The 27,820-nt window shown below is 36.6% G+C and overlaps 2 protein-coding genes across 3 annotated transcripts in view; both read left to right on the forward strand.

Annotated features, from left to right (window-relative positions):
- Positions 1-2,078, forward strand: part of LOC139974473 (cysteine repeat modular protein A-like) — a 78,108-nt gene extending 76,030 nt beyond the window's left edge. For both annotated transcript variants that reach the window (XM_071981655.1, XM_071981664.1), the window contains 2 exons: positions 171-312; positions 745-2,078. In XM_071981655.1, the coding sequence (XP_071837756.1) occupies positions 171-312; positions 745-860 (258 nt within the window). In that variant the 3' untranslated portion in view covers positions 861-2,078. The remainder of the gene's footprint in view (positions 1-170; positions 313-744) is intronic.
- A 5,332-nt stretch (positions 2,079-7,410) lies between these two features.
- LOC139974492 (uncharacterized) lies at positions 7,411-27,777 on the forward strand. Its single transcript, XM_071981682.1, has 20 exons — positions 7,411-7,608; positions 9,590-9,707; positions 10,722-10,793; positions 11,071-11,130; positions 11,548-11,616; positions 12,047-12,118; positions 12,410-12,481; positions 12,807-12,884; positions 14,262-14,336; positions 15,234-15,305; positions 15,743-15,814; positions 16,614-16,766; positions 17,990-18,058; positions 18,616-18,696; positions 19,936-20,007; positions 20,701-20,754; positions 21,977-22,260; positions 22,590-24,130; positions 26,028-26,169; positions 26,609-27,777. The coding sequence occupies exons 1-20, from the start codon at positions 7,470-7,472 to the stop codon at positions 26,722-26,724; spliced, it is 3,411 nt and encodes a 1,136-aa protein (XP_071837783.1). The 5' UTR covers positions 7,411-7,469; the 3' UTR covers positions 26,725-27,777.
- The last annotated feature ends 43 nt before the right edge of the window (positions 27,778-27,820 follow it).

Consider the following 27,820-nt stretch of genomic DNA (forward strand, 5'->3'; position numbering starts at 1 on the left):
GCCACATACCTATTGGAGTATGCAACATAATTCCATTCACAAAAAGAAAAGAAAACAAAAGAACAAAAGTATACAAACAAACAAAGAAACAACACGGATGTAGATGAAAAGCAGTAAACAAAACTTAATGATTTTATCACAAAAACATATCATTCAAATTGTTCTTACAGCTGGCAAGTCTGTGGGTCATTTTCTTCAACATGCTCCTAGCAGCAGTTCCTGCCTCTGACTCTTCCAGTGGACATCTCACAACGGATATCCTGGTCACGTGTCTGGTGATTTTAAACACCGGTGTTCTTGTCATTGCAGTAGGTAGGTGGATCCGGGTATACTTAGATGATGTGGAGATGAAGAGGGGGACAGGAGGGAAACGTTTGAAAAAGTTGTGTCAATGCCTACAAATTGGGGATTCCTGTATCGCTTGGCGTTCTGGACGGATTGGGGGGGGGTACAAAAACTTTCGCGTTATTCACCAAATGGCGTTTGATTGGTATACACCTTGTTTATACAGTGATCTTTTCATTGAATCGGTTACAAAAGGCATCTTTGATTCTCTTATGCACACCAGAGATTTAGCATATTTTACAGGTGAATATTTTGAATAACCAGGATTGATAGCTATTGAAACATTATCACACTCCTTTTCCTTGGACTATAAACTTGTGCTTCACGTCCTTGGTGGGGGTGACATTTGCCCGTTAGTTACCTTATTCTAAAGGATGAAACTTTGTTCCTTTCTTTCAGTGGTGACCATCTTAAAGATGGTGAGAATCATGTGCAACAAGAATTGTTTCCGCCAAGGAGAAAACGAGCAACAACCAGAGGACTTTACAAATGAAAGTGCACCACTTTTAAGTTAAATATCAAACAACCAGAAAACTCGCGCACAAAGAAACGTCTGATGCCGGTAATCTGATCTAGTTTCGAAGGAGGTGTAACAGAAGTGTCAGACACTACCATCGATCCCAGAAACACAGCTTGTACCGTCGGTAATTAGACATTAGTGTAGTCGTTACATGCAGCTACGGTCAATACACACAACACACAGTGCACATAGCAGCGATGGACATCTCAGGTCCAGATAACAAGAGATAACACGGTATCACGTTTCATTACTGTCTGCATTTTGTAGCGACAAGAAGAACATTTCACTTGCAAGCAACGGAAAGTTAACTTTTTTTTCAGAGTGAGGCACGCGGTTTGGGGCGAGTCTTCAATGCCTCTAAGCAAGTACGAAGAATGTTACATCTACAGTGAGGTACTATAGGTCTTTGTTACATTCATGACAATTGCATTTTCTATGTTTTACATTCATTATTCATTCAGGGGTTATTGATATGAAAATATCTATCATATTGGTAATGTTTCAGGGGAATTAATTCATGTTTTTATTCTAGCAAACATCCATATATTATTGCGCAAAAGAGGCTTGTCATCACCACTGCATCCAAACCTCGATAAACCCACAGATTGGAGGTAAATCTGCATGTAGAGTGAAGTTAAATTATCTGCTAGCCTGTACTTTTTAAAAGCTTTTATACCACTTCATATGTTAAAGTAAACAGCTTTTATATGTAGTTTATTGCAAAATTATAACAAATAAAAAAGAAAACATTTATGAAACCAATTTCTTGTTGATTGAAAATTCTATTTAACAAAGACATCATCAAATGTTGTCCCCAACTAACTGCTTCAATTCATTAATTATATGAAAAAAATCTGAAATTTTTTCTTCAAGAAACTTAAACAAAACATGTGCCAAAGTCAAGTTGTTACATTTGGCACAGTGTTAAGTAGTAATTATAACAAATAACACGACATATTTTTTATGGCTGTTCTGATACGAGCACCAAAGGATAATACAGCCATTGTCTCCTATGTTATTTACCTGCATACACAGGTGCCAAAACTCTTTAATACTTACTGGTCTGGGTTGCGGTCTTAATATTGGTATTTTGATTATTGACGTTTGGATCGATGATATTAAAGTAACAATAATGACCATTTTCTACAATAACTCTGAGGTACCAAGGGTAGAAGATAGGCCAAAGGTCAGGCTTACCATAATCATTCTTAATAGTCCAATAGTCTTAAAATGTCTGCCGTGTCAAGTTCTTTCATACCCCTAAATTGACACATTCGTCGATAAGCTAACTGTAGTGAAGGCTTTAGTATACATCCATTGACTTTAGATGCTGTTTGCTATACTTTGAGCCTCTAAGCTTAGACAGATCAGGTCCCAGAGAGTAGTGTTGTCCATGATATTGAGGAAATAGGAGTTGGTTATTTTTAGGTTGCAAGATTTCCAAATGCCCAAAAACTGAACGTACAAAACCGGGGGGAAGGGTGTTAAAAGCTTAAAAATTCCACAATTTGGTCATCAAATAGCTGAAATGGATTCAAACTCATGAAATATGTAATTCTGCTTGACTGCAAAAAGTTTGGTGGCCTGCTCTATCGTTGCTAGTAATAATTGAAGGTGCGTCAATTACGGGGGTGCGTCAATTATGAAGCCTTGACTATACACTAAACTGTTTTGCGTATATTCATTCAAGGCTGAACTCGCGTCGTGAAGTTGATTTTGGTGTAGGCCTACCCATTCCACGAAACGAATTCCGATTTCAATAGAACGGCTGACGAATCTTGGATGGCGTAAACACGAAACCGATAGAATGTAGCGTATGTATCATAAGTAAGGTCAACATGTTATCCAAGCATTAAAAGTAAAAGTTAGGGCGTTTGCAGGGAAACCGCGTAACAAGACTTTATTAAGTGTCAGTGTGTAACTCAGTGTATGTCTTCGAACTATCAAGCGTTTGATGCTGACGTCACGAGCAATCTGATTGGCTGAAAACTCCGTAATTGAGAACCTGTTTGGGAAAAAAAATTCGCTCCCCGGTCACCTTACCAGCTGGTGGCGGACTGATAAACAACATGTATGGACATCCATGCATACGAGACATTACCAATATCATCAAATCATGAACACTCCCCCACCTCCTACCCCTATCAAAAACCCATGGGTAAAAAGAAAATACAAACTTCCAACACACACACACATGCAAAAATCCCAGGAAGATACCAGAGATTGTGCATATACGGGGTGATGTGAACTCAATACAAATAACCAGTAATAACACTTCAACAATTGCACTATTGACAGTAACTTTAAGTCATGTCCTTCAGCTCACATATAAGAAAACCTCCAACTGATCCCCCCACCCCCCAACCACCACCATTAACTACCCTTCATTGTCTTGATAGTCATTAGACCAGGGTTGTCCAACCTTTTGCAGAGTAGGGCCACATGGAATGATTATGATGAAGGAGGGGCCGCATAAACCCTACGCTCGAGTTTTTCGATTTCTTGCCCGAAGCCTAAGGCAACAAAATGTGAGCACTGCGCGCGGAGCGCACTGATTTATTTTCCTTCCTGATAAAAAAGATGAATAAAGTCCAGCCCCCCCCCCCTCCGCTGAGAGTGTCACACACACTGACCTGTATCCACTTTTTGGACCCAGAAGGTTCGAATGATTGATTATATAGCTTCAAATTTTTATCAATACATCTGCTCATTAAAATTTCGCACCGTAGAGCATCTCTGGCGGACACAACCCTGCGGCGGGCCGGACTGTGGCCCGCGGGCCGTAGGTTGGACAACCCTGCATTAGACACTGGTTAAGTCATGCATATTTACAAGATAAGAAATTTCTTGAACCAAAGTAAAATGACTTTAGCGTCAATGTCAAGCTTTATTTCAGATACTGATCTTTACAAGCACATCAAATGTTTAACATTTTGCCACTTGACATTCTCAATCCAAAAACCCAAATTCTGGGATAGGATGAGTGTGATAGGAAACGTAACAGTACCTCTACATAACGAACGACGTTATCATATTAAGGTTATGGTAGCATTTATGGGAATGATGGAATTGCCAATGGAACTCCATCAGGGTTATGGCCGTGGGGTTAGTCAGGAAGATGAAATCAATGGTTGATATTTGCAATTTTGAAGAAATTTTGCCATAGCATATGAGGCTTAGGACAGTCACAGTGGGGTGTACAAAAGGGTTAGAAGGGAGGCGTATGGACAATGTCCCCCCCCCCCCCCAACCTCCATCATCGGTCTGGGGCCTTTTAACAACCAAATCAGGGGAGAATGATATACATTTATTGGCACTAAACGTCTAGATCTTATTCATAATCTTAATATGCCACAGAACCCACTATTTGTCTTTGAAACTTATCTTCTGCTGGGGGTAAAGTTCCTTCCCTACAAGGGTGGTGTCCGCCTCAATATCCCTTTGAAATCCTGTCACTGAACAGTCTAGCCTGACATTATATATTGCTATGAAATGAACAATCTTCGTTAGTAAACAGACATACATGCCCTTCTCTCACAGTTGTTGCCGTGGTAAAGCTGATTAGAATAACCTGCAGTTTAGACATTTGTCGACACGTATTTCAGTGGTTTAAATGTTGCTCCGATCGTCGCTGCCGAATAGAAGGAAGAGGAACAGGAGTATCTGATAAATAAGCAACCGCATTGTTATATAAAGATGATAAAAGATCTGTCGTTACGATTAAGTCAAGTACATGTTAATATAAGCTTTCCATGTTTTCGAAGTCCTTAATTGTATACTGGTATTTTAGTAATTTACAATGGTAGACAGCAATTTGTGTCACGTGGACACTCCATAATTCTGCCGTAGGGAGAAGAAGCCATTACTTATTTGCTTTCTTGCTTCCTTAAACTTACCTTCTCCTGGGGATAAATGAGTTGTACTAAATAATTATGCAACTGATGATATCGAACAAACTATGCTCTTGTCAGTACCTAGCGATTTAGTGTATGCTTTATAATAGCACATCTATACGTGTACATCTTTCATAGGTTTGAAAACAATATTATCAACTTTGACAATCAAATATCTATATACTTTGATCAAATCAGTGATCTACAACGGGAAAGCGTAAACATTTCCAAATAAGCAATTTTAATGGTCAATGGTATTCATCATGTACAAATGGAATTTACATGTTGTGGCATGTCTTTGTCAATGCTTAAGATATAGCCATATAGCATGCATCGAGTGATCAATCTATACTTCTTCATTGACAACTTAATAAGATGTTACGTACGAGATACTCGAAAGTATATATGAGAGCCAAAGGTTAACAATAGGGCTTGTGGGACGGGTGACACCAGATGTAATTGACTGAGCAAAATTAGCGTTTCCTTAATCTTTGTAAGACTCAATACCTTGGCCTCTCTTACCTGAGTTCTCGTCTGAGTTAGATGTGCAAGTGTTAGTTTTGTTGCATTCGTGACGCTGCAGGTAGAAATCTGAAAATTGCGAAACTCATCTCATGCACTTAAACGGGATGAGATGAAGTCTTAGGTTATAAACGGATGTTTTCGAGAAATATAGAAACAAGCACTATGTGACTAAACTGCCGCCATCTTGTAAATTGTCGTTATAAAGGTGTAAAGTACACTTTTTCTTTTATGAGAATATGGATATTTATGAGAATATGTGGAAAAGTGCCTATAAAGATGCTACGGAGAGACTTTCATAGCAAATATCGCAGTAATGCTTAGGTGCACTGAGTATGAAGTAAAACATTTAATATAAATATCAGGAAGTTGTGGAGTGTGTTAATGCATTTACCAAAATATCTTTGGATGAACTGGAAGATGCGAAGAGCAGGCGTGTAGGCTTGACAAGTATTGGGCAAAATTTCTCCCATTCTTTGCTCAACGTCACAGCCAAAAGAAAACTTACAAGTGCCATATGATAGAAGGTTCCACAGAATGTGTATGAATCATTTAATTACAGCAAAGTTGGATGAATTACCTAAATTGCCAAACTTAGTAAAGGAACTAGTCTCCAAAGTACGGAATTTCTTTTACGATAGTGAGAATTTGAAAATAAAAAAGTTTGAGAAGAGAAGTTGTGTTATAAATATTATTAATTAACTGATATCGACAAGTTGTGGTATTGGTTATTCACCATCTCAGTGTATGTTACTAATTTCTTATGTTCAGTGTGAATACAGAGGTCCAGACATTCTCCTTATTTCTTTCTTCCTTTCCTGCATTAAAGTGTGTTCTGTTTTGCTAAGGCCCAATGTTTCCCTAATCAACTTTATATGTATATTGCATATTGTTGTGCCCCCCAAACCCCAGATAAATGAAATGAATGCAAGAAATGGACTTGACTGTGGGTGGAAATGCAGTTAATGTTCTAATGCTGTGGCTTACTTTAAATTTGTCTCTTAAATGAAAACGTTCATTTCATTTTCAATTAACACATAAATATGGCAGTTTAAACAGTGCCATCAGGATTAAAATATCTAACGTTAATATTGCCGAAATAGTTTAACGTGACGAGATGTAACAAGTGGCTATTTCATCTGTTTTCAAAATATTGTTTTATCGCAAGATTATAAAAAAATCAACAACACAACATTTTGCATAAAATTGTTGAAATGGCGAGATAAACCGTTAATATAGTGTCATTTGAACCTCTTACTTTCCTTCAAAAATTGTTGAATTTGCCAACGTGGAAAGATGTCAACAGTTTAAATATTTTGCAGAATATTGTTGATATAACGAGCTGTTATAGCCTAAGTTATTAATTCCATATTTTTCAGACAATTGTTTTAGTGTAAAGAAATTCTTAATATCTTCATGGTAATTTAAAGCTGCAAAAAAGTTCAACAGAGTGCAAAGGTGTAGAAACAGGAAGTAAAAAGGTGAGAGGAATTGAAATACCACCCCCCCCCCATATATAGGCTTGGATCACTCCTAAGTACGATGAATAAGCAAACAGGGATTTTCTTTTGAGTTTAACTTACTTCCTTAACCACACTAGTTCAAGTTCAAATATGTCTTTCAATTCAAGCCGTGGTTAACTGAATCAACACAGAACAACAATGAAAGACTGCCACATTCATTTGGCGTCATACAGATCAAGCCCTATTTAAATTCTTAATATGGTGCATGACACCTGAACTTGTCACCTCACAAAATGTCAATAACTAAATACTCGGCAAAGATACGGCTAAATATAACTTTTTAATGTCGGGTTTTCAAATGCTTGTAGCCAAATAAGTTTGCGAGTGTTGACATTTTATAAACTGGAAATAAACTGCAATCAGTAAAGATGACAGTACTAGGAATAATACCCCAAAACTTGTGGTCGCTTTAAGCAACTTTGTGGTCGCTCAGCTTAACTACTGATTATTATTTGATTATTATAGCTTTATCTACCAGGACGTAGTGTAAATGTTGAATTTAACCCGTCAGTGTACCACCATACAACAATGGTGAAGCAGCAGTGGTGTCAAAGCCTTTATAAGTTAGTTCCTCTTTCGTTATGTGATGATTACCACGCAGCTACCACATACACATTTGGAAGGAAACATTAAAATAACAACCGTATAGAACCGTGTTTTGTCAGAATGCAATTCACTCCATGCACACGAACTGGTGGTTTAGTACTAGTGGAAACGATGCTCATTTTGTGTTACTTTGTTATTTTAGGTTCCATGCAGGCAGTTAATCGAGTAACTGCTATCCAGGATGACTGCCCGCTCTCAGGTAAGGTGTATTTGATACAGCATTCTCTGATTTTTAAAACCTGTGGCTCAACCACTATTTATTGTGGAATGGTATCGGGTAATCTAGTTGTAAATTGTCATATCTATGTCATCTGTTAACATGCAACCGTCTGTCAATTTTCAATATTACTTCTCACGAGAATGCTTTGCCATGAATCCAGATAGTGATATAACTCTTATTAATTTAATTTTTCAACCTATAGTAGTAAAGAGATCCATGTATATGTTTTTCTTCAAGATTTTTGAAACCACGGGTAGCACATATATTGGTCTACAAATTCCACGTCTAGTTTGGACCAATTCTTTTAGATATAGGTATCATTTTGGCTACCTTACACCTTGATGGGAAAACGTCTAAAGTTGCGCACCTTTTTAACATGTTAAAAGCGTTGATTTCATCAGTACTGTATCTTTTGAAATATCAAGATGGGGTAGATCGTTAATGATATTCTTGTGATAATTTAGGAATATTAAATGAAATCCATTGAGATATTTCACAATACATGTTGCTTTAACGTTTCCATAGTTGTTTTTTCCTGGGAATGCTGGCTTGTCGCAAAAGTGAAAAGTATTATTTTGCGATATCATTAGTGATTGATGTACCTGTTAAGATAAATGTAGCCGAAGAATGTGACGTATTTCGCATAGATTGTTCATTTCTCAAAACTTGCCAGATAGCTTTTGTAATTCTATTAATTCTTAAGATTTCATGTTTAAAACAGGTCTGTTTGGCAAGTCGACTGTGTTTCAGTGTTTACGATTGTCATATGCAATGGTCATACTGTATGGGTGGAATAATTCGAATATTTTTTTAACATTGAAAACAAAGGAACAAGTCTTAAGATATTACCCTTAAATGTTGATATATTATATTGCAATTTAGGTTTTGGAAATGTTTCCTGACTTAAAGCTTGTCATACAGCATAAAACTTGACAATTTTGCAGATAATACCAACACTGTATCATCTTATTTTATCAATAAACTGTTTTGTTATTACGGTATCGTGTATACCGATATATCATACTTTGCCCTCAGTGTGAGTTTTCATGTTGTGGCGGGGAATGAATAGGCTACTCATAAAATCCTGATGGGTATCCATATATCTGATCCACTTCTGATTCGCATCATAATGGTACTCTGTGTAGTTTTGCAAATGAAAGCTCTATATCACCTCTCCACGTACAAATGGTAGAACATTTCCATGACTGACATAAAAAAAAGGTTTCTTTAATAAGATAAAACTTATTCCGAAAGCATATGTACTATAGCTTGATAGCAACGGAGCCTATAGAAACACTTAATCAGTGTGAGATTTAACGTGACTAATGTAGCTGTGTCAAATGTAAATATTACTTACAATCATTAAAGTATATGATGTTCATCTCACATACTGGAATTTCCCTCACGGACTTCCTGATATGGAAAACGTGTTCTATAAAAGTCAGTATTGCCTACTTTATGGTCTATTGGTTTGGTAGTTCCTTCTTAATTGTACAATGTTGATTAATTGTACTTTTTTCAATGTGGGTGTTTTCCGCATCACACTTTGTCTTCTTTTCTTACCTCTGATTTCCTCTTGAACCAGTATAGTACAGTACAATATAATACAGTATAGCATTGTACAGTATAGTACAATATAGCCTATATAGAACAATATAGTACAGTATAGTATAGTAATCGTACTCGCGCTTAGAACAAGGGAAGTAGTGCATTTGCTCGTATAGTCCTATTGTTGTTCTCGTGCTACAACACAAGTCTGTATGTATATTCTTCGACATGTTCTCAAGTATATGTCCTAACTATATTCATGTGTAAAAGTAAGAGTAAGAGAGGGCCTGACGTTTCGATCCTAGCAGGATCGAAACGTCAGGCCCTCTCATACTTTTACACAGGCTCTTCGTAGATAAACAGTTTGCTAACAGTTTTGTTTTATTTACCATGTGAATCGATATCTCGACAGACATTCCAGTTTGTGGACCAACAGGTGTCTGTGATTGCTCTTATGGCAGGATAGCTGATTGCAGTGGTAAAGGTTTGGCTGCCTTGCCAAGAAACCTGTCATCGGACTTAATGTTCTTGTAAGTGTGAGCAATGTGGTCTGTGACCAGTTCGTTCGACCAGTTCGTTCGCCCATTGTTGTACGTTGGCTTCACTTGTGATTTTTGGAGGTGTACTATGATTTCGCCAAGGAACACGTCGAATAAAATATCTCATAATTGTGTCCGCCACAGCTCTACCTAAGTCAGCCACGGGGGCGTTGTTCAAATCCCGATGAGCGCTTGAATTAGAATTGTCTCATAATAATTGCCTTCATTGCCAGCATTTCAATTTATACGTATTTGATTCAACTTATGCTACGATTAATTAAACTGTTTAAATAGCTTGAGTTACGTTATATCAATCGAGAGGAGAAGAAGAGGAAAACTCAACAAACAATCAACTGGAACTTTCGTCGTTGATTATTGAGTGATCGATATTGGACTTTTGTAGGCAGCCGCACCGTCTATTTCTATAGTGACATTTGTAGGCAGCCTAACTATTTCTAGTGACGTTTGTAGGCAGCCTAACTCTCTATTTCTATAGTGAAGTTTGTAGGCAGCCTAACTAACTATTTCTAGTGACGTTTGTAGGCAGCCTAACTAACTATTTCTATAGTGAAGCTTGTAGGCAGCCTAACTATTTATATTGAAGTTTGTAGGCAGCCTAACTAACTATTTCTAGAGACGTTTGTAGGCAGCCTAACTAACTATTTCTATAGTGAAGCTTGTGGGCTGCCTAACTAACTATTTCTAGTGACGTTTGTAGGCAGTCTAACTATTTCTAGTGACGTTTGTATGCATCCTAACTTTCTATTTCTAGGGAAGTTTGTTTGTTCTGATAACAATTGCTGAACGCAGTTTTTGTCAAGAAGTACACGATCACTGAATGATATGTAGAAACTTCAAAATCCTGCTAAAACTCTCACAGGCTCAAGCAGAATTAATATGGCAGAAGTGAACGTTAATCTATGTCTTACTTCACTCATTTAAAGTGGCTTAAATGGCGTCTTTGTTCTTTTACTCACGAGTTGATGCATTTTCCTTTCCGCGCAGAGACCTTTCATCGAATGCAATTGAATGTATACCCATCAACTTTTTCGAACGATTTACCAAACTGAGAAAATTGTAAGTTATTTCTTTCTTATATTTAGTTTCCAGCAGCATGAATGATACAGTTTCTGGCCACACATAGCTTGTGTAGCAATGTACAATGCAGCCACTAGCTTACACTCCATGTATCACGAATTACAAATCAAATTCTTTAATTTGTATAGATTAATTTAATATTTAAGAAAATACTGTTAAGTTTCCTTCTATGTATGATACATCAATTGAATAAAAAATATTGATATTAATATATCACTTTATAAGAATCTGTTGTTCTTCACCTTTTTGTTCACAGAATACTCGACAATAATCAGATTCGAAGATCATTCCACCTCCCTCCGAGTCTAGAAAATTTGTGAGAAAATCTTTGCAGTACAATTAACTTTTCAATAGAGTAGTAGATGAATATTGTAGATTACAGTTATTTTATAATGTATACAATCTCAAATTTGGCCAGCTACTATGAGTTGGTCTTACATTATATATTAAAATAGTACAGTGAAACAAAAATCCATTATTTTTTCAAGAAAGTAGCTGTCTTTGAATCTTTTGTTACTGGACAAACAACATTCACACTAGAAATATTTAACAAATTCGTCAAATTTGTCGGTACTTGAATCCGCCGAATTCATTATTACGAATGTCATGATGTCACACTTCGGGCACTCTACATATATAGAAAGGCAATAAAACATAATGTAAGAGTTGATAAACATTTGATTAAGCCATGTGTGTTTGTGTTTTTTAATTATTATTATTATTTTCATTGCAGTGATATGGAAGAGAATCAACTACCAGAACTAAACAATTTCTTTATTCACTGCGATAATCTAAAAACTGTGTAAGTCAATAGTGTACACCTAAACATATATATAACTTATATTTAATAGAACCAACTATGTGATTCTGCCCATGCACGTGCTCTGCCCACATGCTGTAAATATTATGTAACGTGTTTCATTCTGTTGTTTCATAATAATTAATCAGCAAAATAAAATATTGCTTTGGATATGTTGTATTTTCTTTTTTGGAGTAAGACGAAATATTTTTGAAACAATACCTACAAGCGTATTAAATACAGAATAAATCGAGACAAACTCCAATGATCCGTTCTGTTTAATATATATTTGGTGTGTGAAATGTGCATATATAAGATATTGTAAAACAAAAAGAGTAATGTAGCGCCATATTTTAAGCAATAAGGTTAGACTATTCCTATTTTACAAAGAAATCCATTATTATTTGACTTTGTATGTGTTTTGTCTCCTTAGAACTCTGTGTGGAAATGAACTAAAAAACATACCAGAACATGTCTTTCAAAGATGTTCCAACCTAGCAGAATTGTAAGTTACCTTCCCAGACTACTTTAACAGCTAACCAATGTTTCTTGAAAATGAATAGCATATGGGAGTCACTTATTTAGTTATTTAGTTAAAACTAAATAGAGGGTGTATGACAATATTAATGCTCGAGAAGCCAGTGAAACAATTTGGAGGACGTGCAGAGTTAAAATCATTGATATGTCCTAATAAAGTTAAAGCAGATTCATAATGCAGACTGAATTATTATAAAAGATCATAATAAGTATAATGTCGAATTGCTTTATCTTCTTACCTTTTTTTCTACTTCCACAGGGATTTAGGCAACAATTGCTTGTCACGCCTGTGGAACTACAGTTTTGCCGGGCTTGACTCGTTAAAAACGTTGTACGTACATGTGCTACTCAATAAAAAACTTTTATCATATTTTTAACATATACTTAACGTTTTCCCGAATGAAAAGAATTCTACTAGTTTCAGAAAATTATCATATCAATTTGCATATTTTTACACTGCTTTTATGGGTGTCATAATATATATATATATATATATATATATATGTATACATATATATATATATATATATATATATATATAATATATATATATATTATATATATATATATATATTTATATATATATATATATATATTTGGCGCTATACTTCATTCTCAACTTCAAATAATAAGTTTGACCTTCTCGCTTCCGACAGACATATAAAAGGTAACAAAGAGCCCTTGCTCTTTTCTGAGGAATCAATATCAAGAGTGTGTTCTACCCTTGAACGGTTGTAAGTATATCTCATAATATTAAAGCAGAATGGTAACAGAAAGTGACACTTAAACAAGTAAAGTACTTAACATTATCGTCGGAAAATTGATGCCCTGTTATGTTATATGTCTGTGTTATGTCTAGAACCCTCTATTAGCAGACCATTAAGATCACACAGCTTAAAAATCTAATCGATCAAGTCAAATACCATGCCAATTCCTGATTTTATAACATGGTTATAAAAGCCTCCGTTAGTTTGTTAACACGCCAGCTTAATTACACCCAGAAATTTAACAGGTACTCGTCCACCTCAAACATTGTTTACCCGAAAATATACACAAGGTGAGATGATTTCTTCATGTGTCCAAATATAGTATGAATTTACTTACTGACAAGAATTCCATTACGGACGTCCACGCTAACACCAAGTTCACTATTTAACCCGGACTCTAAGGGTGCATACTCCTATAATAACGTCTATATCAATCCGCCAGAATGTTCTCCTATCTCAATAAAAGTGCAAATTGCAGTCCTACTGTAGGAGAACATCTTTTTTGATTACGGTTATCAATCAGGATCTGCTTTTTGTGGCTTGCATGTTAAAGAGCATGAATGTGGTGCAAAAATTGGGTCGATAGAGGAAATTTTAGACCCCTTTAGGCCGCACAGAAGCAGCGTACGAAAATGGTTACTACTGAGTGAAGAGGTTTGTTTACAAGTAACGAAAACTTCAGGCTCGGATAGCAAACAATCTACATGGTCATGATACGGAAAATTGATGGTACAATGAAAGGCCAACTTGTCAGCTTTCAGTGATGGGTAGCGTTAAGCTAGTGAGGACTTCTATCTAGACTTAGAGGCCACATTACTTTTGTGATCTAGTGTGTAACTCAGGGGCTTTTAATGGGCGTATGCTACCTTAGACAGTGCAGGGGTTACGATAACAAAATGAAAACGGCTTGTCTGTAGTGGTACGCTGGTTTGACCCATTATCTTTGTCACATCAAAACAAAATGTCAAGGTTAGTAAATACAAGTTTTGATAAAGCTAAGTATTTGAACACTCTATCATATTCACATAAATTCTATTGGCAACGAATAAAGCGCCTTCATTATCACCCTCAATGCGCAAGCCGCACATCTCTGACATATTTTCCATTATTTGGCATATTTCCACTATGTATCTCGGTACATTGATAGATCTTATAATTACCTATATGGCGTAAATGTTTTTCAAAATTTGTCATATTAAGTTTCAATTGGAAAAAAAGTTTTTTCTTGGCAAACGTTTTGGCAGACTATCAACTTTAGGCAGAATATCACCTGAAAGTGCATACGGTAAGACGAAGTAAGTCAATTAAAATATATGTCAACCTGCTATTATGTTTTTCACATAGGGAGCTGATAAGTAACTCCGTTTTGAAGCGACTTCCTCCAAGACTTCTACACAATTGTACAAGATTGCGTGACTTGTAAGTAAACACGACATCCGACAGCTTCATTTTGATCGGTGATTTATTACATGTATATACAACCATATAATGGCCGTGAAAGTAAGAACGGAACAAAACGTTTGGGCAAGAGAACATTGAATAGGAATTTATTACTGAAAATGGAATCCATTCCTTCCGGTCACATCATTTTTATGCCTTTGTATCGCCCTGCTTGAAATGTTGGCCCCTTCTGCCAGAAAATTCGAATCTATAGCACTGACTTACGTCGAGACGTTACGTCAGTGCGGCACATTGGTCAGGCTCAAGCAGATCTCCCTCTTAGCTTGGCCTTGATACGCTCACAGGAATATGTTCTCTGACAAATATCACGATTATCAGGCTTCCCGGCCATTATATACCTTTTAAGAAACTCCACGTGTATTGATATAACAAGACGTTATAATATCAAAAATGTGTTAAATTTGGGGTAAACGCGTAAATGGAGGGTATACTCATTTGACTACAGTAATTGATATCTACTCATCATTTCTGTCATGTTCCTATTACATTCAAGTGTAACAAGATTAAAATATATGAACTCAAGGGAGGGTCACGAACTCTCATTTTCCACTCTGAGCTATAACATGTGCTATAGCTGTACTATAGTATATATGCTACGAATTGAAAAGAACAGATATATAAAGTAAAACAAAGACATGCCATGCACACAGAAACATGTGCAGTGTTAAAGCTTACAAACTTATCCTACAGTTGAAGAAATACACAGAACCTAAAATATAGTCAAACAACCAGGAAACTTGAATGAAAGTACTGGATGCACGCACAACTTTTTACTCTCCAATGTCCTCATTGATTACACGATACCGATTTTCTTGTTGCGAAAATGAGCCGTAATTCATTTTCATTCGTTCACAGAGAATTAAAAATTACCACTTTGTTTGGGATTCCCGAAGGTTTCTTTGACACAATTCAAGAAATGGAAAGGCTGTAAGATATACTGCAGTTTCTTCATACATTGTTAAGATATATTCTTTTTAATTTAGTAAGTTAATCGACAATCACTCCAATAACAAGAGTAAAACGAGATTGTATGACTGTTGTTTACGGTATTAATAAACACTACAGATTGACATCTTGTTACCATAAAGATTCACTTTAAATGCTTAGTGTCACTAAACTTGATTTCCCATCATCCATGCTCATCATCCTCCATTCTCATCATTCCTATCATCTTCATAAAGTCAGTGCTAATGTAAATATCATGTCGTATCAGTTATATGTTAATCACTCACTTATATCAATTGACATTAACCACAACCAATTTCTTAAAGTTACCGATCTCTTCCGGTGAGTCATCTGGGTTTTCTTTCCATAATTGACGAAATTATTTCTATATAAGATCTGTCGTGTGTTCCGTTTCACAGACATCTGTCATCTATGAAGCTGAAGACGATACCAGAACGTCTGTTTGAAGCCACTTCAATTAATATGATTTTGTAAGTTTCATAACGAGATATGCCTTTAACTAGAAAATAATAAAGCAACGAAACTTACTGGAGAAAAGCAATAATGCTTGGCTACAAAGGTATGGCAAACTTTCGACATGAACATGGAGTCTTCAACTTATCTGATGCATAGCCTTTATGGATATAGTTCGCGTGATTGGTATTGTTTTTGTATTAGCACAGATGATAGCGTTCGTTGCTTCAAACTTCCTATATAGGATCATTAACCTTAAAGGCATTAAAGACTCGCCCAAACCGCGTGCCGCCCTCTGAAGAAAAAGTTAACTTTCCGTTGCTTGCAATTGAAATTTTTCCTTGTCGCTATAAAATACAGACAGCAATAAAACGTGATACCTTGTTATCTTTCAACTGGACCTGGGATGTCCATCGCTGTTATGCACACTGTGGTGTGGGTATTGACCGTAGCTGCATGTATTGACTGTACACTAGTGTCTAATTACCGAAGGCAGCAAGCTGTGTGTGTATTTTCTGGGATCGATGGTGGTGTCTAACACTTCTGTTACACTTCATGCGAAACTAGGTCAGATTATCGGCATCGGACGTTTCTTTGTGCGCGAGTCTTCACTCCCTTTAAAAGTAGACAAAATTGTTCCCATGTTGTACACAGTCACATAATTTTATCCCGATGCTATTCTCTAGAGGGAAAGATGGGGAACTGTGTTGACGTTTCACATCAGGGGAGCGACTGTGTGTAGGGTAATAGGGTCTTGACTTAGGGTAACTATTCCTGAATGCAGAAATAAAATTGATTTGTGTTTCAACATTTCAGAGACATTGGGGACAACGAATTGGAGGAAATTCCTGCTAAACTGTTCACGATTAATCCGAAAGGTCACTATATGACAGCACTCTTTCTATGTGGTAATAAGCTTAAAACTCTGCCGAGAGGACTGTTCGACAATCTTCATTATCTTCAAAATCTGTGAGTTCAGGAATTTTTTTTTTATTCGTAAGAGAGAACGGAGGAAGTGTCAAAGATCCGGTCGCCTTTGCAAAGTAAACCATAGCTGACATTGCAGCATGGCCTCGGTGTCTAAATGACCATATTGCTAACTTCATCGCTAATATCAGCATAATAAATTCGAAATAATATGAAAACACTTATACCAACGTTATCAACGCAAATAGGCGCGTTATATAGAATTATGTGTTTTTAGGTAGACTTTAGGTCTAGATCGAATTTGTGATAAGGACGGTTTTTTCCGTCTTCATGTTACAAATTTTGTAACTTTACCAGCGTGAAAGATATACACGTAAAGGTTGTTGAAATGAGCTGATACTCTTATTGACGCAAAGTATTATGATTTAAGTCCCTTTCAATAGGAACAAAATTGGACTATAAATTAAAAAATGTTTGTTATAAAATGGCAGCTAACAATTGGGGTTATCACTAATGATATTGTGAAACTTTTAAGTGCTAGTCACTATAGGCTATGTATACTAATATGCTACATCCTTGTGGTATGTACCCCTACATGTGATAGTTCTAGTGGATTCTAGAACTATCTCTGTCATCGGTTTGATTGTACACGACACAGTATACGAATGAAAGGAAATTAAAACTATCGTGATATTAAACTTCCTGTTGGGATTATGAAGGGACACATTGGTAAAACGGCTGTTTTTTATACTTCCGCTTTTCTGTTGCAATGTTTAAGTAGGTCGGTAGGGGTTTGCTTATTCAAATTTCATATTATTTAATGTTGGTGACGCCGATGGATATTCTAAATATATATTTGCCCTGGATCAGTTCATATATTAACCATTTCTGTGGTCAAATATTTCAAACAGAACGAACCCTTTTTAATTCTAATTATCTACTTTCAGTTCGACCTATTGGGCGGGATAAAATGACTGACCAGCGTAAAAATGTTGGTAATTTAAAAATTGCCGAGTGTAAATAAAATGTATGTCTCTTTATCTGCCCATGAGCGACGTGATTGTTATCATATTTTTTGTAAATTCGTAAATGTAATAATCATGAAAATTCAGTTTTATGTAAATATTGTGTGTTCTCCGATAGCCGACAGACTATCATTAAACATTTAATCCTTTCGAATAAGAAATAAGAATCTGAAGTTTAGGTTTACGTTTCTACCATCTAAAATTGCACATTCATTCTTCCTAACACAATAATTCAAACAGATTTCTCCACGATAACAACTTGAAAACTCTACCGGGATCTATACTGGCTGGAACATCTTTGACTACCCTGTGAGTACATGTGTTCTATATAAATATAGATATAAATAACGATGAAACCGAAAAGTCGGAAGAGCAAACCGCTGGCCATGAATGGGAACAGCCCGAAACCAGTCGTAAAGTGTCCAAATATAATGAAACCTTTAATGAGCAGAAATTTGTGAACGATAACGCTATGCCATTACAACGCATTAGGTACACTGACACTATGAAAGTTATTGAGCAAGCTTGTAAAATAAAACTGGTCATAAGGTTCGCCAACACTTTAGGGCTTTCTTAAAAGTCGTTTGTGATTTCCCCTATAGAGTCACTTCACTGTACTTTATTTAAACTAATAAATATGTGTTCAAATATACTTCATTATAATGCTCTCTTGGTAGACAACAGACTCTTTGCCGTTGGTAGTAAAAAAAAAAACTAACAAGCCAACGACCATCCGATAAACAATATAAATAATATATGTTCCTGAAACATGTATTTAATAATCCTAAGTAAATGTTGTGACGATTCAGTTGTGAAATGGTTATATACGTCGTATCGATCGCACCTGATATTTCCAAATATTTCAGGTATCTTTTTCAGAACGACATAGAGTACCTGACGGAACCATTATTCGGCAATGATAAAGGAAATTCAGCATTCAGCAAAATGTGAGTATAAATTGTTTTAGCAATTTAAAGACGGGCGATCGTAGGCGAAATAAACGGCACTGCTATTCACTCACCGAAAAAGTTTTGTACCACTCACAGAAATTCGGATGTTAATTAAAGCATATATGGGTAACTATACTACCAACATCTGAAGTTACGACATTGTGCTTGTGCGTGACTCCGACATCCATAAGGTATACACACTTCATTGAACTTAGTGACATGTTCACCATTTCTAAGAAAATCTGCATCAAAAAAGGGCCCATGGGAGTATTTTACGAAAGTTTAATGAGAAAATGTTCCCACACGTGGGTTTATGTATGCTGTATAACCACGAGAAATCCAAGCAGCTCGAGTAGCGACCACTTTGTAAGTGTGTTGTCACAGCAGACCTATTATTTAGAATGAGGGGAAAGTCCCAACTTTTGAACAGAGACGTCAACGCCTATAGAGCTGCGGCGTGTCTGTAGGAGACATACCGTAGGCTATAGATATTTTGCACAAGCGAATCAGTGCAGAAAATGTTTCATACAGAACATACTTTTGATGTACACATTATGAACTTACGGGAAGTCTAAGGAATGTGTGTCATCCTATCAACCAATTATTCCATGATTCCATTGTCATCAACAATCAAGTACATTCTTTGTTTGTTTTAGTCAACGAGCTGTCCAGTATGCATAGCCATTTATGCGAATAACGCATTGCATGTTTTTCGACAATTGCTCAGCTGTAATGCAGCAGAATTCATATATACCCTATATGTATATCTATGTAAAAACTATGATATATTTCGACAAAAAGGGAGCAACTTCATCGTATTGCGTCATGTATACATGGTAATTATTGCAATAGCGTGTTTCAAATAGCAAAGAAAATTCAAATTTCAATGGATACTTATATAAAGCACTATGATCTAAAAACTCTCGACTTGAATCGATAATCTGAATTGAAGCTCTACTAGGACAGCAGCGTAATTAAGAAATAAGGAAAGGTCATGTGTAGGTGTGGGCTTGGGGATTCTTTTAATTTTGGTCATTGAGAGTAAGAGCATATCCCTTCACATTTAAACGTTTCCCCTCCACACCCGGCCTAGCCTCCAAGAAACTCGATATACTATACTTGAAATACACTGTCTGACTTCATTTGAAATTGCATTGAGATAGAACCACGACTTTTCATGAGCCCAGAATCCATGTTTCATTATGAAGAAAAAAAATGATCCAACGTTTATTTCAGCCTATTGCAAGATAATCCCATCCGTGGAATTTCGTCAGCATTTCTTGATGAATTGATCGACGGAGGTGCCATGTAAGTTAATTTCCCACTGATTTCAAGCCCTTTGGTATATTTACTTTACATCGACTTCACACAGCGTCACACAAAAGTTTTATTAGTCAACCTGTATCCCGTGGACGTAAAAAGACAAGAAGTTGTACTTGTCAGCTATTATTATTTACTGATCCATAAATTTTTAATATTCTTTGGCGTGATCATATGGACATATCAACATTTTTTTTATATTTTTTTATCTCAAAATGATCTGTATTCAATTTGACTGCGTAATAATAATCCTGTAACCTGATTTATATACATCGATGTTGCATTACAATTGGGCTTCTGTATTGATATATCGGTAATCAACGTAAAAAGGAAGTGGTTAACATCGCGATGTTGTACGTTGGTTATCGCCTTATGAAAAAAACATACACAAATATGTTATATTATAATATGTTAAATTGTTGATTTTTTAACTCATTTTAGCCGATACTCACATATGACTTAATTAACACTGTTATCGGAATACCAAATAATAGGCCTATATATATAATAATGAAGTAATAAAATGAATGTCGTTGTATGATGTTATCGAACTGTGTATCGTGACTTTATCGTTTGATTTGCTTAAAGTTTGCATATTTATATTGCACTTTGTAATTGCAGAAAAAAAAAACTAACATTGGAATAATTCCATAACACGATTTATTTTAAAATCACATACAGGAATCTATCTTGTGAACAGCTTATACTACCCACGATTCGGGAACAAGTGACTGTGTAAGCTTATTCAATATCTCTATTTTGGTGCTGCTGATTTGAGTAAAAGAAATCTGCTACTATGAAATAGTGAACGGCGTAGTAACTTCCTCGGAGGTTTTTTTTTTTTGGGGGGGGGGGAGGTGGGAGTGATTCTTCTCGCAATACTGCTGCTTAAGTTGGACCAGAGGGACCCGTAACTCTTCTCATGCTGACAATGCTCTATACCAATTACAAGAACACATAACAAAACCAATGAATGCCATAAGCACTGTAGATTACCGCATGAAAGGCAATATCATTAACTGGGTTGTTTTGGTGTACATCGTGTACATAGTGCACGATGCCCCACAATGCAGTTTAAAAACAAGAATTAGCATACCTTGTTCATAATTCATTACAGTGTCTAACTACACATCGAAGAGTTACTAATCTCTTTTCTCTGCACGATTCAACCGTTTTCGTGTATACATCACCTTATTAGAGGTGGCATACTCCTATTAGAGTCTATATCAATCCGCTCGCTTGTTCTCCTTCGGGAAAATGCCAAAAAGCAGCGGGAGAACATCTTTTGTGACCTGTTATCAATCATAATCTAGATTTTGTGGCTCGCATGTTGAAGAGCATGAATGGAAGTATATGTGGTGAGAAAATTGGGTCAATTTAGGCAATTTTAGACCCCTTAGGCCTCCCAAGGAGCAGCGTAGGAAATTTGTTTACCACTGAGTGAAGAGGTTTGTTTACAAGTGACGAAAACTTCCGGCTCGGATAGCAAAAAATCTTCACGGTCATGATCCAAAAAATTGGTGCCATGAAAGACCAACTTGTCAGCTATCCGGTGATGGGTAGAGTTTAGCTAGTGAAAACTTCTATCTAGACTTAGAGACCACATTACTTTTGCGATTTAGTGTGTAAGTCAATGGGGCTTTTAATGGGCGTATGCTACCTTAAGTGCACAATAGAGCAAAATGGCCGCTACGCCGAGAAGAATGTAATTCAACTCATATATAATGAACTGATAAATGGATAAATGATAGCCTATATAACAAAGATTATCGACGATATTATAATGCATAGAAATCCTTTGTTGTTACCTCCCAGTAGCAACCCATCCACACATTGCATTTTAAATTCGAATGTCAGTTGTGGTTTCATATGTAAACGAACAGTATAGTAGTCTCCCTTAATAAATCAATTAAAATAAATCAAAATCATACATAATTTCTGTTCCATTTGGCTATAGAACATGTCTGCGTCCATCGACTGTGATGGTCATGAACGTAAGCACCGCTGCTGCCCGATGGTTTCAAACTAGAGGATTTTATTGTATAGGAACTCAGGTGGATAATCTCAATGAGTGTACGTCTTGTCCAACTGGCACATACAGTAGAAAATCTAGAGCCGATCCTTGCCAGGCCTGTCCACGTATAGGAACTCAGGTGGATAATCTCAATGAGTGTACATCTTGTCCAACTGGCACAAACAGTATAACCTCTATTGCCGGTACTTGCCAGGCTTGTCCACGTGGTATGTATTGTCACTGATAAAGCTCTGGCAACTTTTTTTTTTTAAACATTGAAGCCACAGTTCTATCTTATAACTTGATTTTTACAAGAGGATGAAATGATGTTTTTTTTTCCGTATATATTTTGGAGAGTCGATGCTTGTCAGTTAATACCTCTTAACTTACTAACTGACATTTTTGCAACCTATGGCTCGAACTAAGATTATTTTATTGATAAGAAGTGTTGTATGCAAGCACATTCGCTATATATAAATACAACATTATTTGTCACAAATGATTGCCATATGGAACTGTAAATGTTAGAAGTCTTGAAACATATTTGTTTTAACAGGTGGCTTCTATCAAGATCAAGTTGGCCAATACTCCTCGGATATAACGCCCATAAACTGTAAATATTGCACTGAAGGAACATTTGTATGGGAAGGTTCAGGACACGACCCTCTGAGCTGTAAAGTTTGTCCCACTGGAACAAATAAGAACGCATTGGCAGGATTTCGAGCTTGTTTTTGTTTGGAGAACTATTTCAGGCGTGATCGCTTTGATGCATGTGAGCTTTGTCCACAGGAGGGTGTACAGTGCAAAGATGATTACATGACCATACGCCAAGGCTACTACTGGAACTGGAGTTACACAGATATTGCAGAATACAAACGGTTTGTGGAAAACCTTCTGACATTTAATGAATTCTATGAAGAGACTGCAACAAGATTTAATGGATCTCTTCCCAAAGCTCATAAATGTTTGAAGAGCGGTAGATGCGCTAACGATGTTGATCAAATCACAGGAAATTGTGCAAAAGGGTACACTGGTTGGATGTGCACAATTTGTGATGAAGAATTCTTCCCTATATTTGGACATTGTCATCCTTGTCCAGATCTTAAATATTTCATTTTGGAAACTTCAATCATTTTCATCGTTCTTGCTCTTTTCCTCTTTCTTCTGTTCAAGTCTTATCAATATCAGAGACGACGGTCTCGATCCCTTGTAGACAGTACGTTGGCCTTGGTCAAAATAGTTCTCGGATTTTATCAAATTATGGCAGAATTTTGGGAATCTATAGATGTTATCTTTTGGCCACAGTTTTTTAAAAGCATTGCTGCATGGCTGGATATTTTGCAATTTAATATTTCAAGCATACTGATAAAGCCCAAGTGTTTCTGGCCTGCGTTTGAGATAACACCGTACACAGCTTTTACTCTGGGCGCTATGTTTCCATACTTTTCAACGGCTTGTGCCATTCTGGCTATTGGTGCGGTAAAACTTTATGCAACAGTTTCAGAAAAGAGGACCCCCGCGAACGTTGACGACATTACTTCCCGCTTGCAACGTCACCAAAATAATATTCTTACCTTTCTGGTTCTTATATTATTTGTCACTTACCCATCCACTTGTAACGTTATCTTTGCACTTTACGGCCCTACTTGCGACACATTTGCTCTTGATGAGTTTGGTGTTCATAACATTAGCATAATGCGATCTGATTACTCAATAAACTGTAACACGACCACCCATCGTCGTTTCCAAATCGCTTCGTACTGTTTGTCAATATATGTCATTGCATTTCCGACAGTTCTATTTCTTCTTCTGTGGAAATATGCTAGTCGTAATACTACCAGCAGCAGCGAGCTTGATGAACATGACAACGGTGATTCACCAAAGTGGTTGAGGTTTCTTTATGAGAATTACCAGTCTAATTTCTGGTACTGGGAAATCATCGAACTTGGCCGTAAGGTGTCACAGACCTTAGTAATCGTCATACTCGGATGGAATAGTTCATTCTCTGTCACAATCACGTTGACATTGGCTGTAATCTTCCTGAGTTTACATATTTCTTTCAGGCCGATGGAGGACAATATCGAACATTACTTGCAGGTGAGTCATACTACAGTATATTGCATCAAGCTGCCAAACTGAGTGTCGTAAAAATATTTATGATCACACCATAAGAATTGGACTCGACTACAATATATTGAAAATAATAAACTGCTCCGTAAATGCCTCTTGCTTTCAGCATTGATATACCAAAGCTGTTCTTTTAATATTTCACATATCAAATGGTTCTCGCATTTTTCGTTAATACTTTCGATGAATAAAACAATATATATCACAATATGGGTGGGGGAGGGGGGGGGGGAGTGAACTGGTCTATGGCATGTGTCTGCTTGTTCTTGTTCAGACCAGACTACAACCAAAAGACTACGTCCTCCCAATCGATTGTATCATCATATGAGTTCCACTTCAGTGCTACAGTACTATATACGTCAATTATGGCAACTGCGTACAAAAGATTTCGTCCAATTAAACCCATCCAAATATATACAACATGCAAATTGCATTGTGTCTGTACACAGTATAGGTGCAGAGTACTGTTTGATACAGTATACACAGTAGGTAATAACGAAACAATACTACATACCAAATAAAAATTGGACTAGTGGTTGTTTATGGCCTAGCATGGGTCATATTCTGCATTGTACAGGTGCAGAGTACTGTGTGATACAGTACACACAGTAGGTAATATTGAACCAACATTACATACTACATACAAAATTAGACCAGTGACTGTTTAAGGTCTATAGCCTGGGCTACATTCTAATGAGCCTCTAACCTGTGGTGATGGCAAATTCTCAAGTAACCAATGTATACAGGACAGAATATATGGAAAATTTTGTAGGTGGCTACCTTTATTTTAACAAAGTTCTTATCTCAGAGAGAGAAATTGTCTTGCTGCGCATGAATAATTGATCCAACTTTCAAAACATGCAACATCCATTACGCATTAGGCAAATCGTGTAATGCGTCATTATGTTTGAAAAGGAAAGCTGTTGCCTAAAGTTTACTTGTGACTTGTGAGACTGATTTCACACACTACTACCCTTCAAAAGATGATGAATAATCTGGGAAAGTTTTAGAGAAAGTCTCTTCCCAACTTTAGATGTCCCATGACTTCTTCAGTGCCACCTCAAATTTATTAGGCCTAACATATTATTAGGCCTAGTCTACATCAGGTTTACCACTGCCATGATAAAGATTCAAGATGTAGCTTAGCCTGTGTCACATTGCAATGAAAGGTTAACGTTATGTCTTACTACGTAACGCTACGGCTAGGTTACTTTCGTAAATCTCGCACGGTATTGCGAACAACTTGTGCCTAAATTCAAGACCCCGAAAGGCCAATATATCGTGATTTAGGCAAACTGCTTTCGTCCAGCAGAGCCACTTCTTTTCTAACCTACGCCCAATATTCAAGCGAAATACATCAATAATTTATAAGGAATATTAGTGAGAGTTTACATCAAGTAGTCTTACCGAATCTCGAAAGGTATAGTACGGTATGTATAGTATCGTTGATGCAGTAGGCCATAGCTACTGTCTGTTGATGGTTCGTATGACATACGACATGCATTACGTACACAACAAAGTCAACTCGGCGATGAATTATAAGTGACGTACACTCACCATAGAGCAGAATATAAGTTCTTATATTCTGCTCTATGATACTTACAGAAACGTTTTCTGTGGCCATGGCTCATGGCTCCGTACCAAACTTTTTTTGTTCGACGTCATCATTTTCTACAACTCGTAGTCTTAGCAACAAACAAACAAAAAACTCTGGAGTATGCAACATAATTCCATTCACAAAAAGAAAAGAAAACAAAAGAACAAAAGTATACAAACAAACAAAGAAACAACACGGATGTAGATGAAAGCAGTAAACAAAACTTAATGATTTTATGACAAAAACATATCATTCAAATTGTTCTTACAGCTGGCAAGTCTGTGGGTCATTTTCTTCAACATGCTCCTAGCAGCAGTTCCTGCCTCTGACTCTTCCAGTGGACATCTCACAACGGATATCCTGGTCACGTGTCTGGTGATTTTAAACACCGGTGTTCTTGTCATTGCAGTAGGTAAGTGGATCCGGGTATACTTAGATGATGTGGAGATGAAGAGGGGGACAGGAGGGAAACGTTTGAAAAAGTTGTGTCAATGCCTACAAATTGTGGATTCCTGTATCGCTTGGCGTTCTGGACGGATTGTGGGGGGGGGGGGGTACAAAAACTTTCGCGTTATTCACCGAAATGGCGTTTGATTGGTATACACCTCGTTTATACAGTGATCTTTTCATTGAATCGGTTACAAAAGGCATCTTTGATTCTCTTATGCACACCAGAGATTTAGCATATTTTACAGGTGAATATTTTGAATAACCAGGATTGATAGCATTTGAAACATTATCACACTCCTTTTCCTTGGACTATAAACTTGTGATTCACGTCCTTGGTGGGGGTGACATTTGCCCGTTAGTTACCTTATTCTAAAGGATGAAACTTTGTTCCTTTCTTTCAGTGGTGACCATCTTAAAGATGGTGAGAATCATGTGCAACAAGAATTGTTTCCGCCAAGGAGAAAACGAGCAACAACCAGAGGACTTTACAAATGAAATTGCACCACTTTTAAGTTAAATATCAAACAACCAGAAAACTCGCGCACAAAGAAACGCCTGATGCCGATAATCTGATCTAGTTTCGAAGGAGGTGTAACAGAAGTGTCAGACACTACCATCGATCCCAGAAACACAGCTTGTACCGTCGGTAATTAGACATTAGTGTAGTCGTTACATGCAGCTACGGTCAATACACACAACACACAGTGTACATAGCAGCGATGGACATCTCAGGTCCAGATAACAAGAGATAACACGGTATCACGTTTCATTACTGTCTGCATTTTGTAGCGACAAGAAGAAAATTTCACTTGCAAGCAACGGAAAGTTAACTTTTTTTTCAGAGTGAGGCACGCGGTTTGGGTCGAGTCTTCAATGCCTTTAAGCAAGCACGAAGAATGTTACATCTACAGTGAGGTACTATAGGTCTTTGTTACATTCATGACAATTGCATTTTCTATGTTTTACATTCATTACTCATTCAAGGGTTATTGATATGAAAATATCTATCATATTGGTAATGTTTCAGGGGAATTAATTCATGTTTTTATTCTAGCAAACATCTATATATTATTGCGCAAAAGAGGCTTGTCATCACCACTGCATCCAAACCTCGATAAACCCACAGATTGGAGGTAAATCTGCATGTAGAGTGAAGTTAAATTATCTGCTAGCCTGTACTTTTTAAAAGCTTTTATATCATTTCATATGTTCAAGTAAGCAGCCTTTATATGTAGTTTATTGCAAAATTATAACAAATATAAAAAAGAAAACATTTATGAAATCAATTTCTGTTGATTGAAAATTCTATTTAACAAAGACATCATCAAATGTTGTCCCCAACTAACTGCTTCAATACATTAATTATATGAAAAAAATCTGAAATTTTTTCTTCAAGAAACTTAAACAAAACATGTGCCAAAGTCAAGTTGTTACATTTGGCACAGTGTTAAGTAGTAAAAAATAACAAATAACACGACATATTTTTTATGGCTGTTCTGATACGAGCACCAAAGGATAAAACAGCCATTGTCTCCTATGTTATTTACCTGCATACACAGGTGCCAAAACTCTTTAATACTTACTGGTCTGGGTTGCGGTCTTAATATTGGTAT

The sequence above is a fragment of the Apostichopus japonicus genome, chromosome 2 (genome assembly GCF_037975245.1).
Source record: "Apostichopus japonicus isolate 1M-3 chromosome 2, ASM3797524v1, whole genome shotgun sequence".
Taxonomy (NCBI): domain Eukaryota; kingdom Metazoa; phylum Echinodermata; class Holothuroidea; order Aspidochirotida; family Stichopodidae; genus Apostichopus; species Apostichopus japonicus.

Coding starts and splice junctions, on each gene's coding strand:
- LOC139974492 (XM_071981682.1), top strand. CDS start 7,470: ATGCAATTCACTCCATGCACACGAACTGGTGGTTTAGTACTAGTGGAA. Junction 16,767..17,989: donor CTTCATTATCTTCAAAATCT/GTGAGTTCAGGA, acceptor TAATTCAAACAG/ATTTCTCCACGATAACAACT. Junction 26,170..26,608: donor TGTTCTTGTCATTGCAGTAG/GTAAGTGGATCC, acceptor CCTTTCTTTCAG/TGGTGACCATCTTAAAGATG.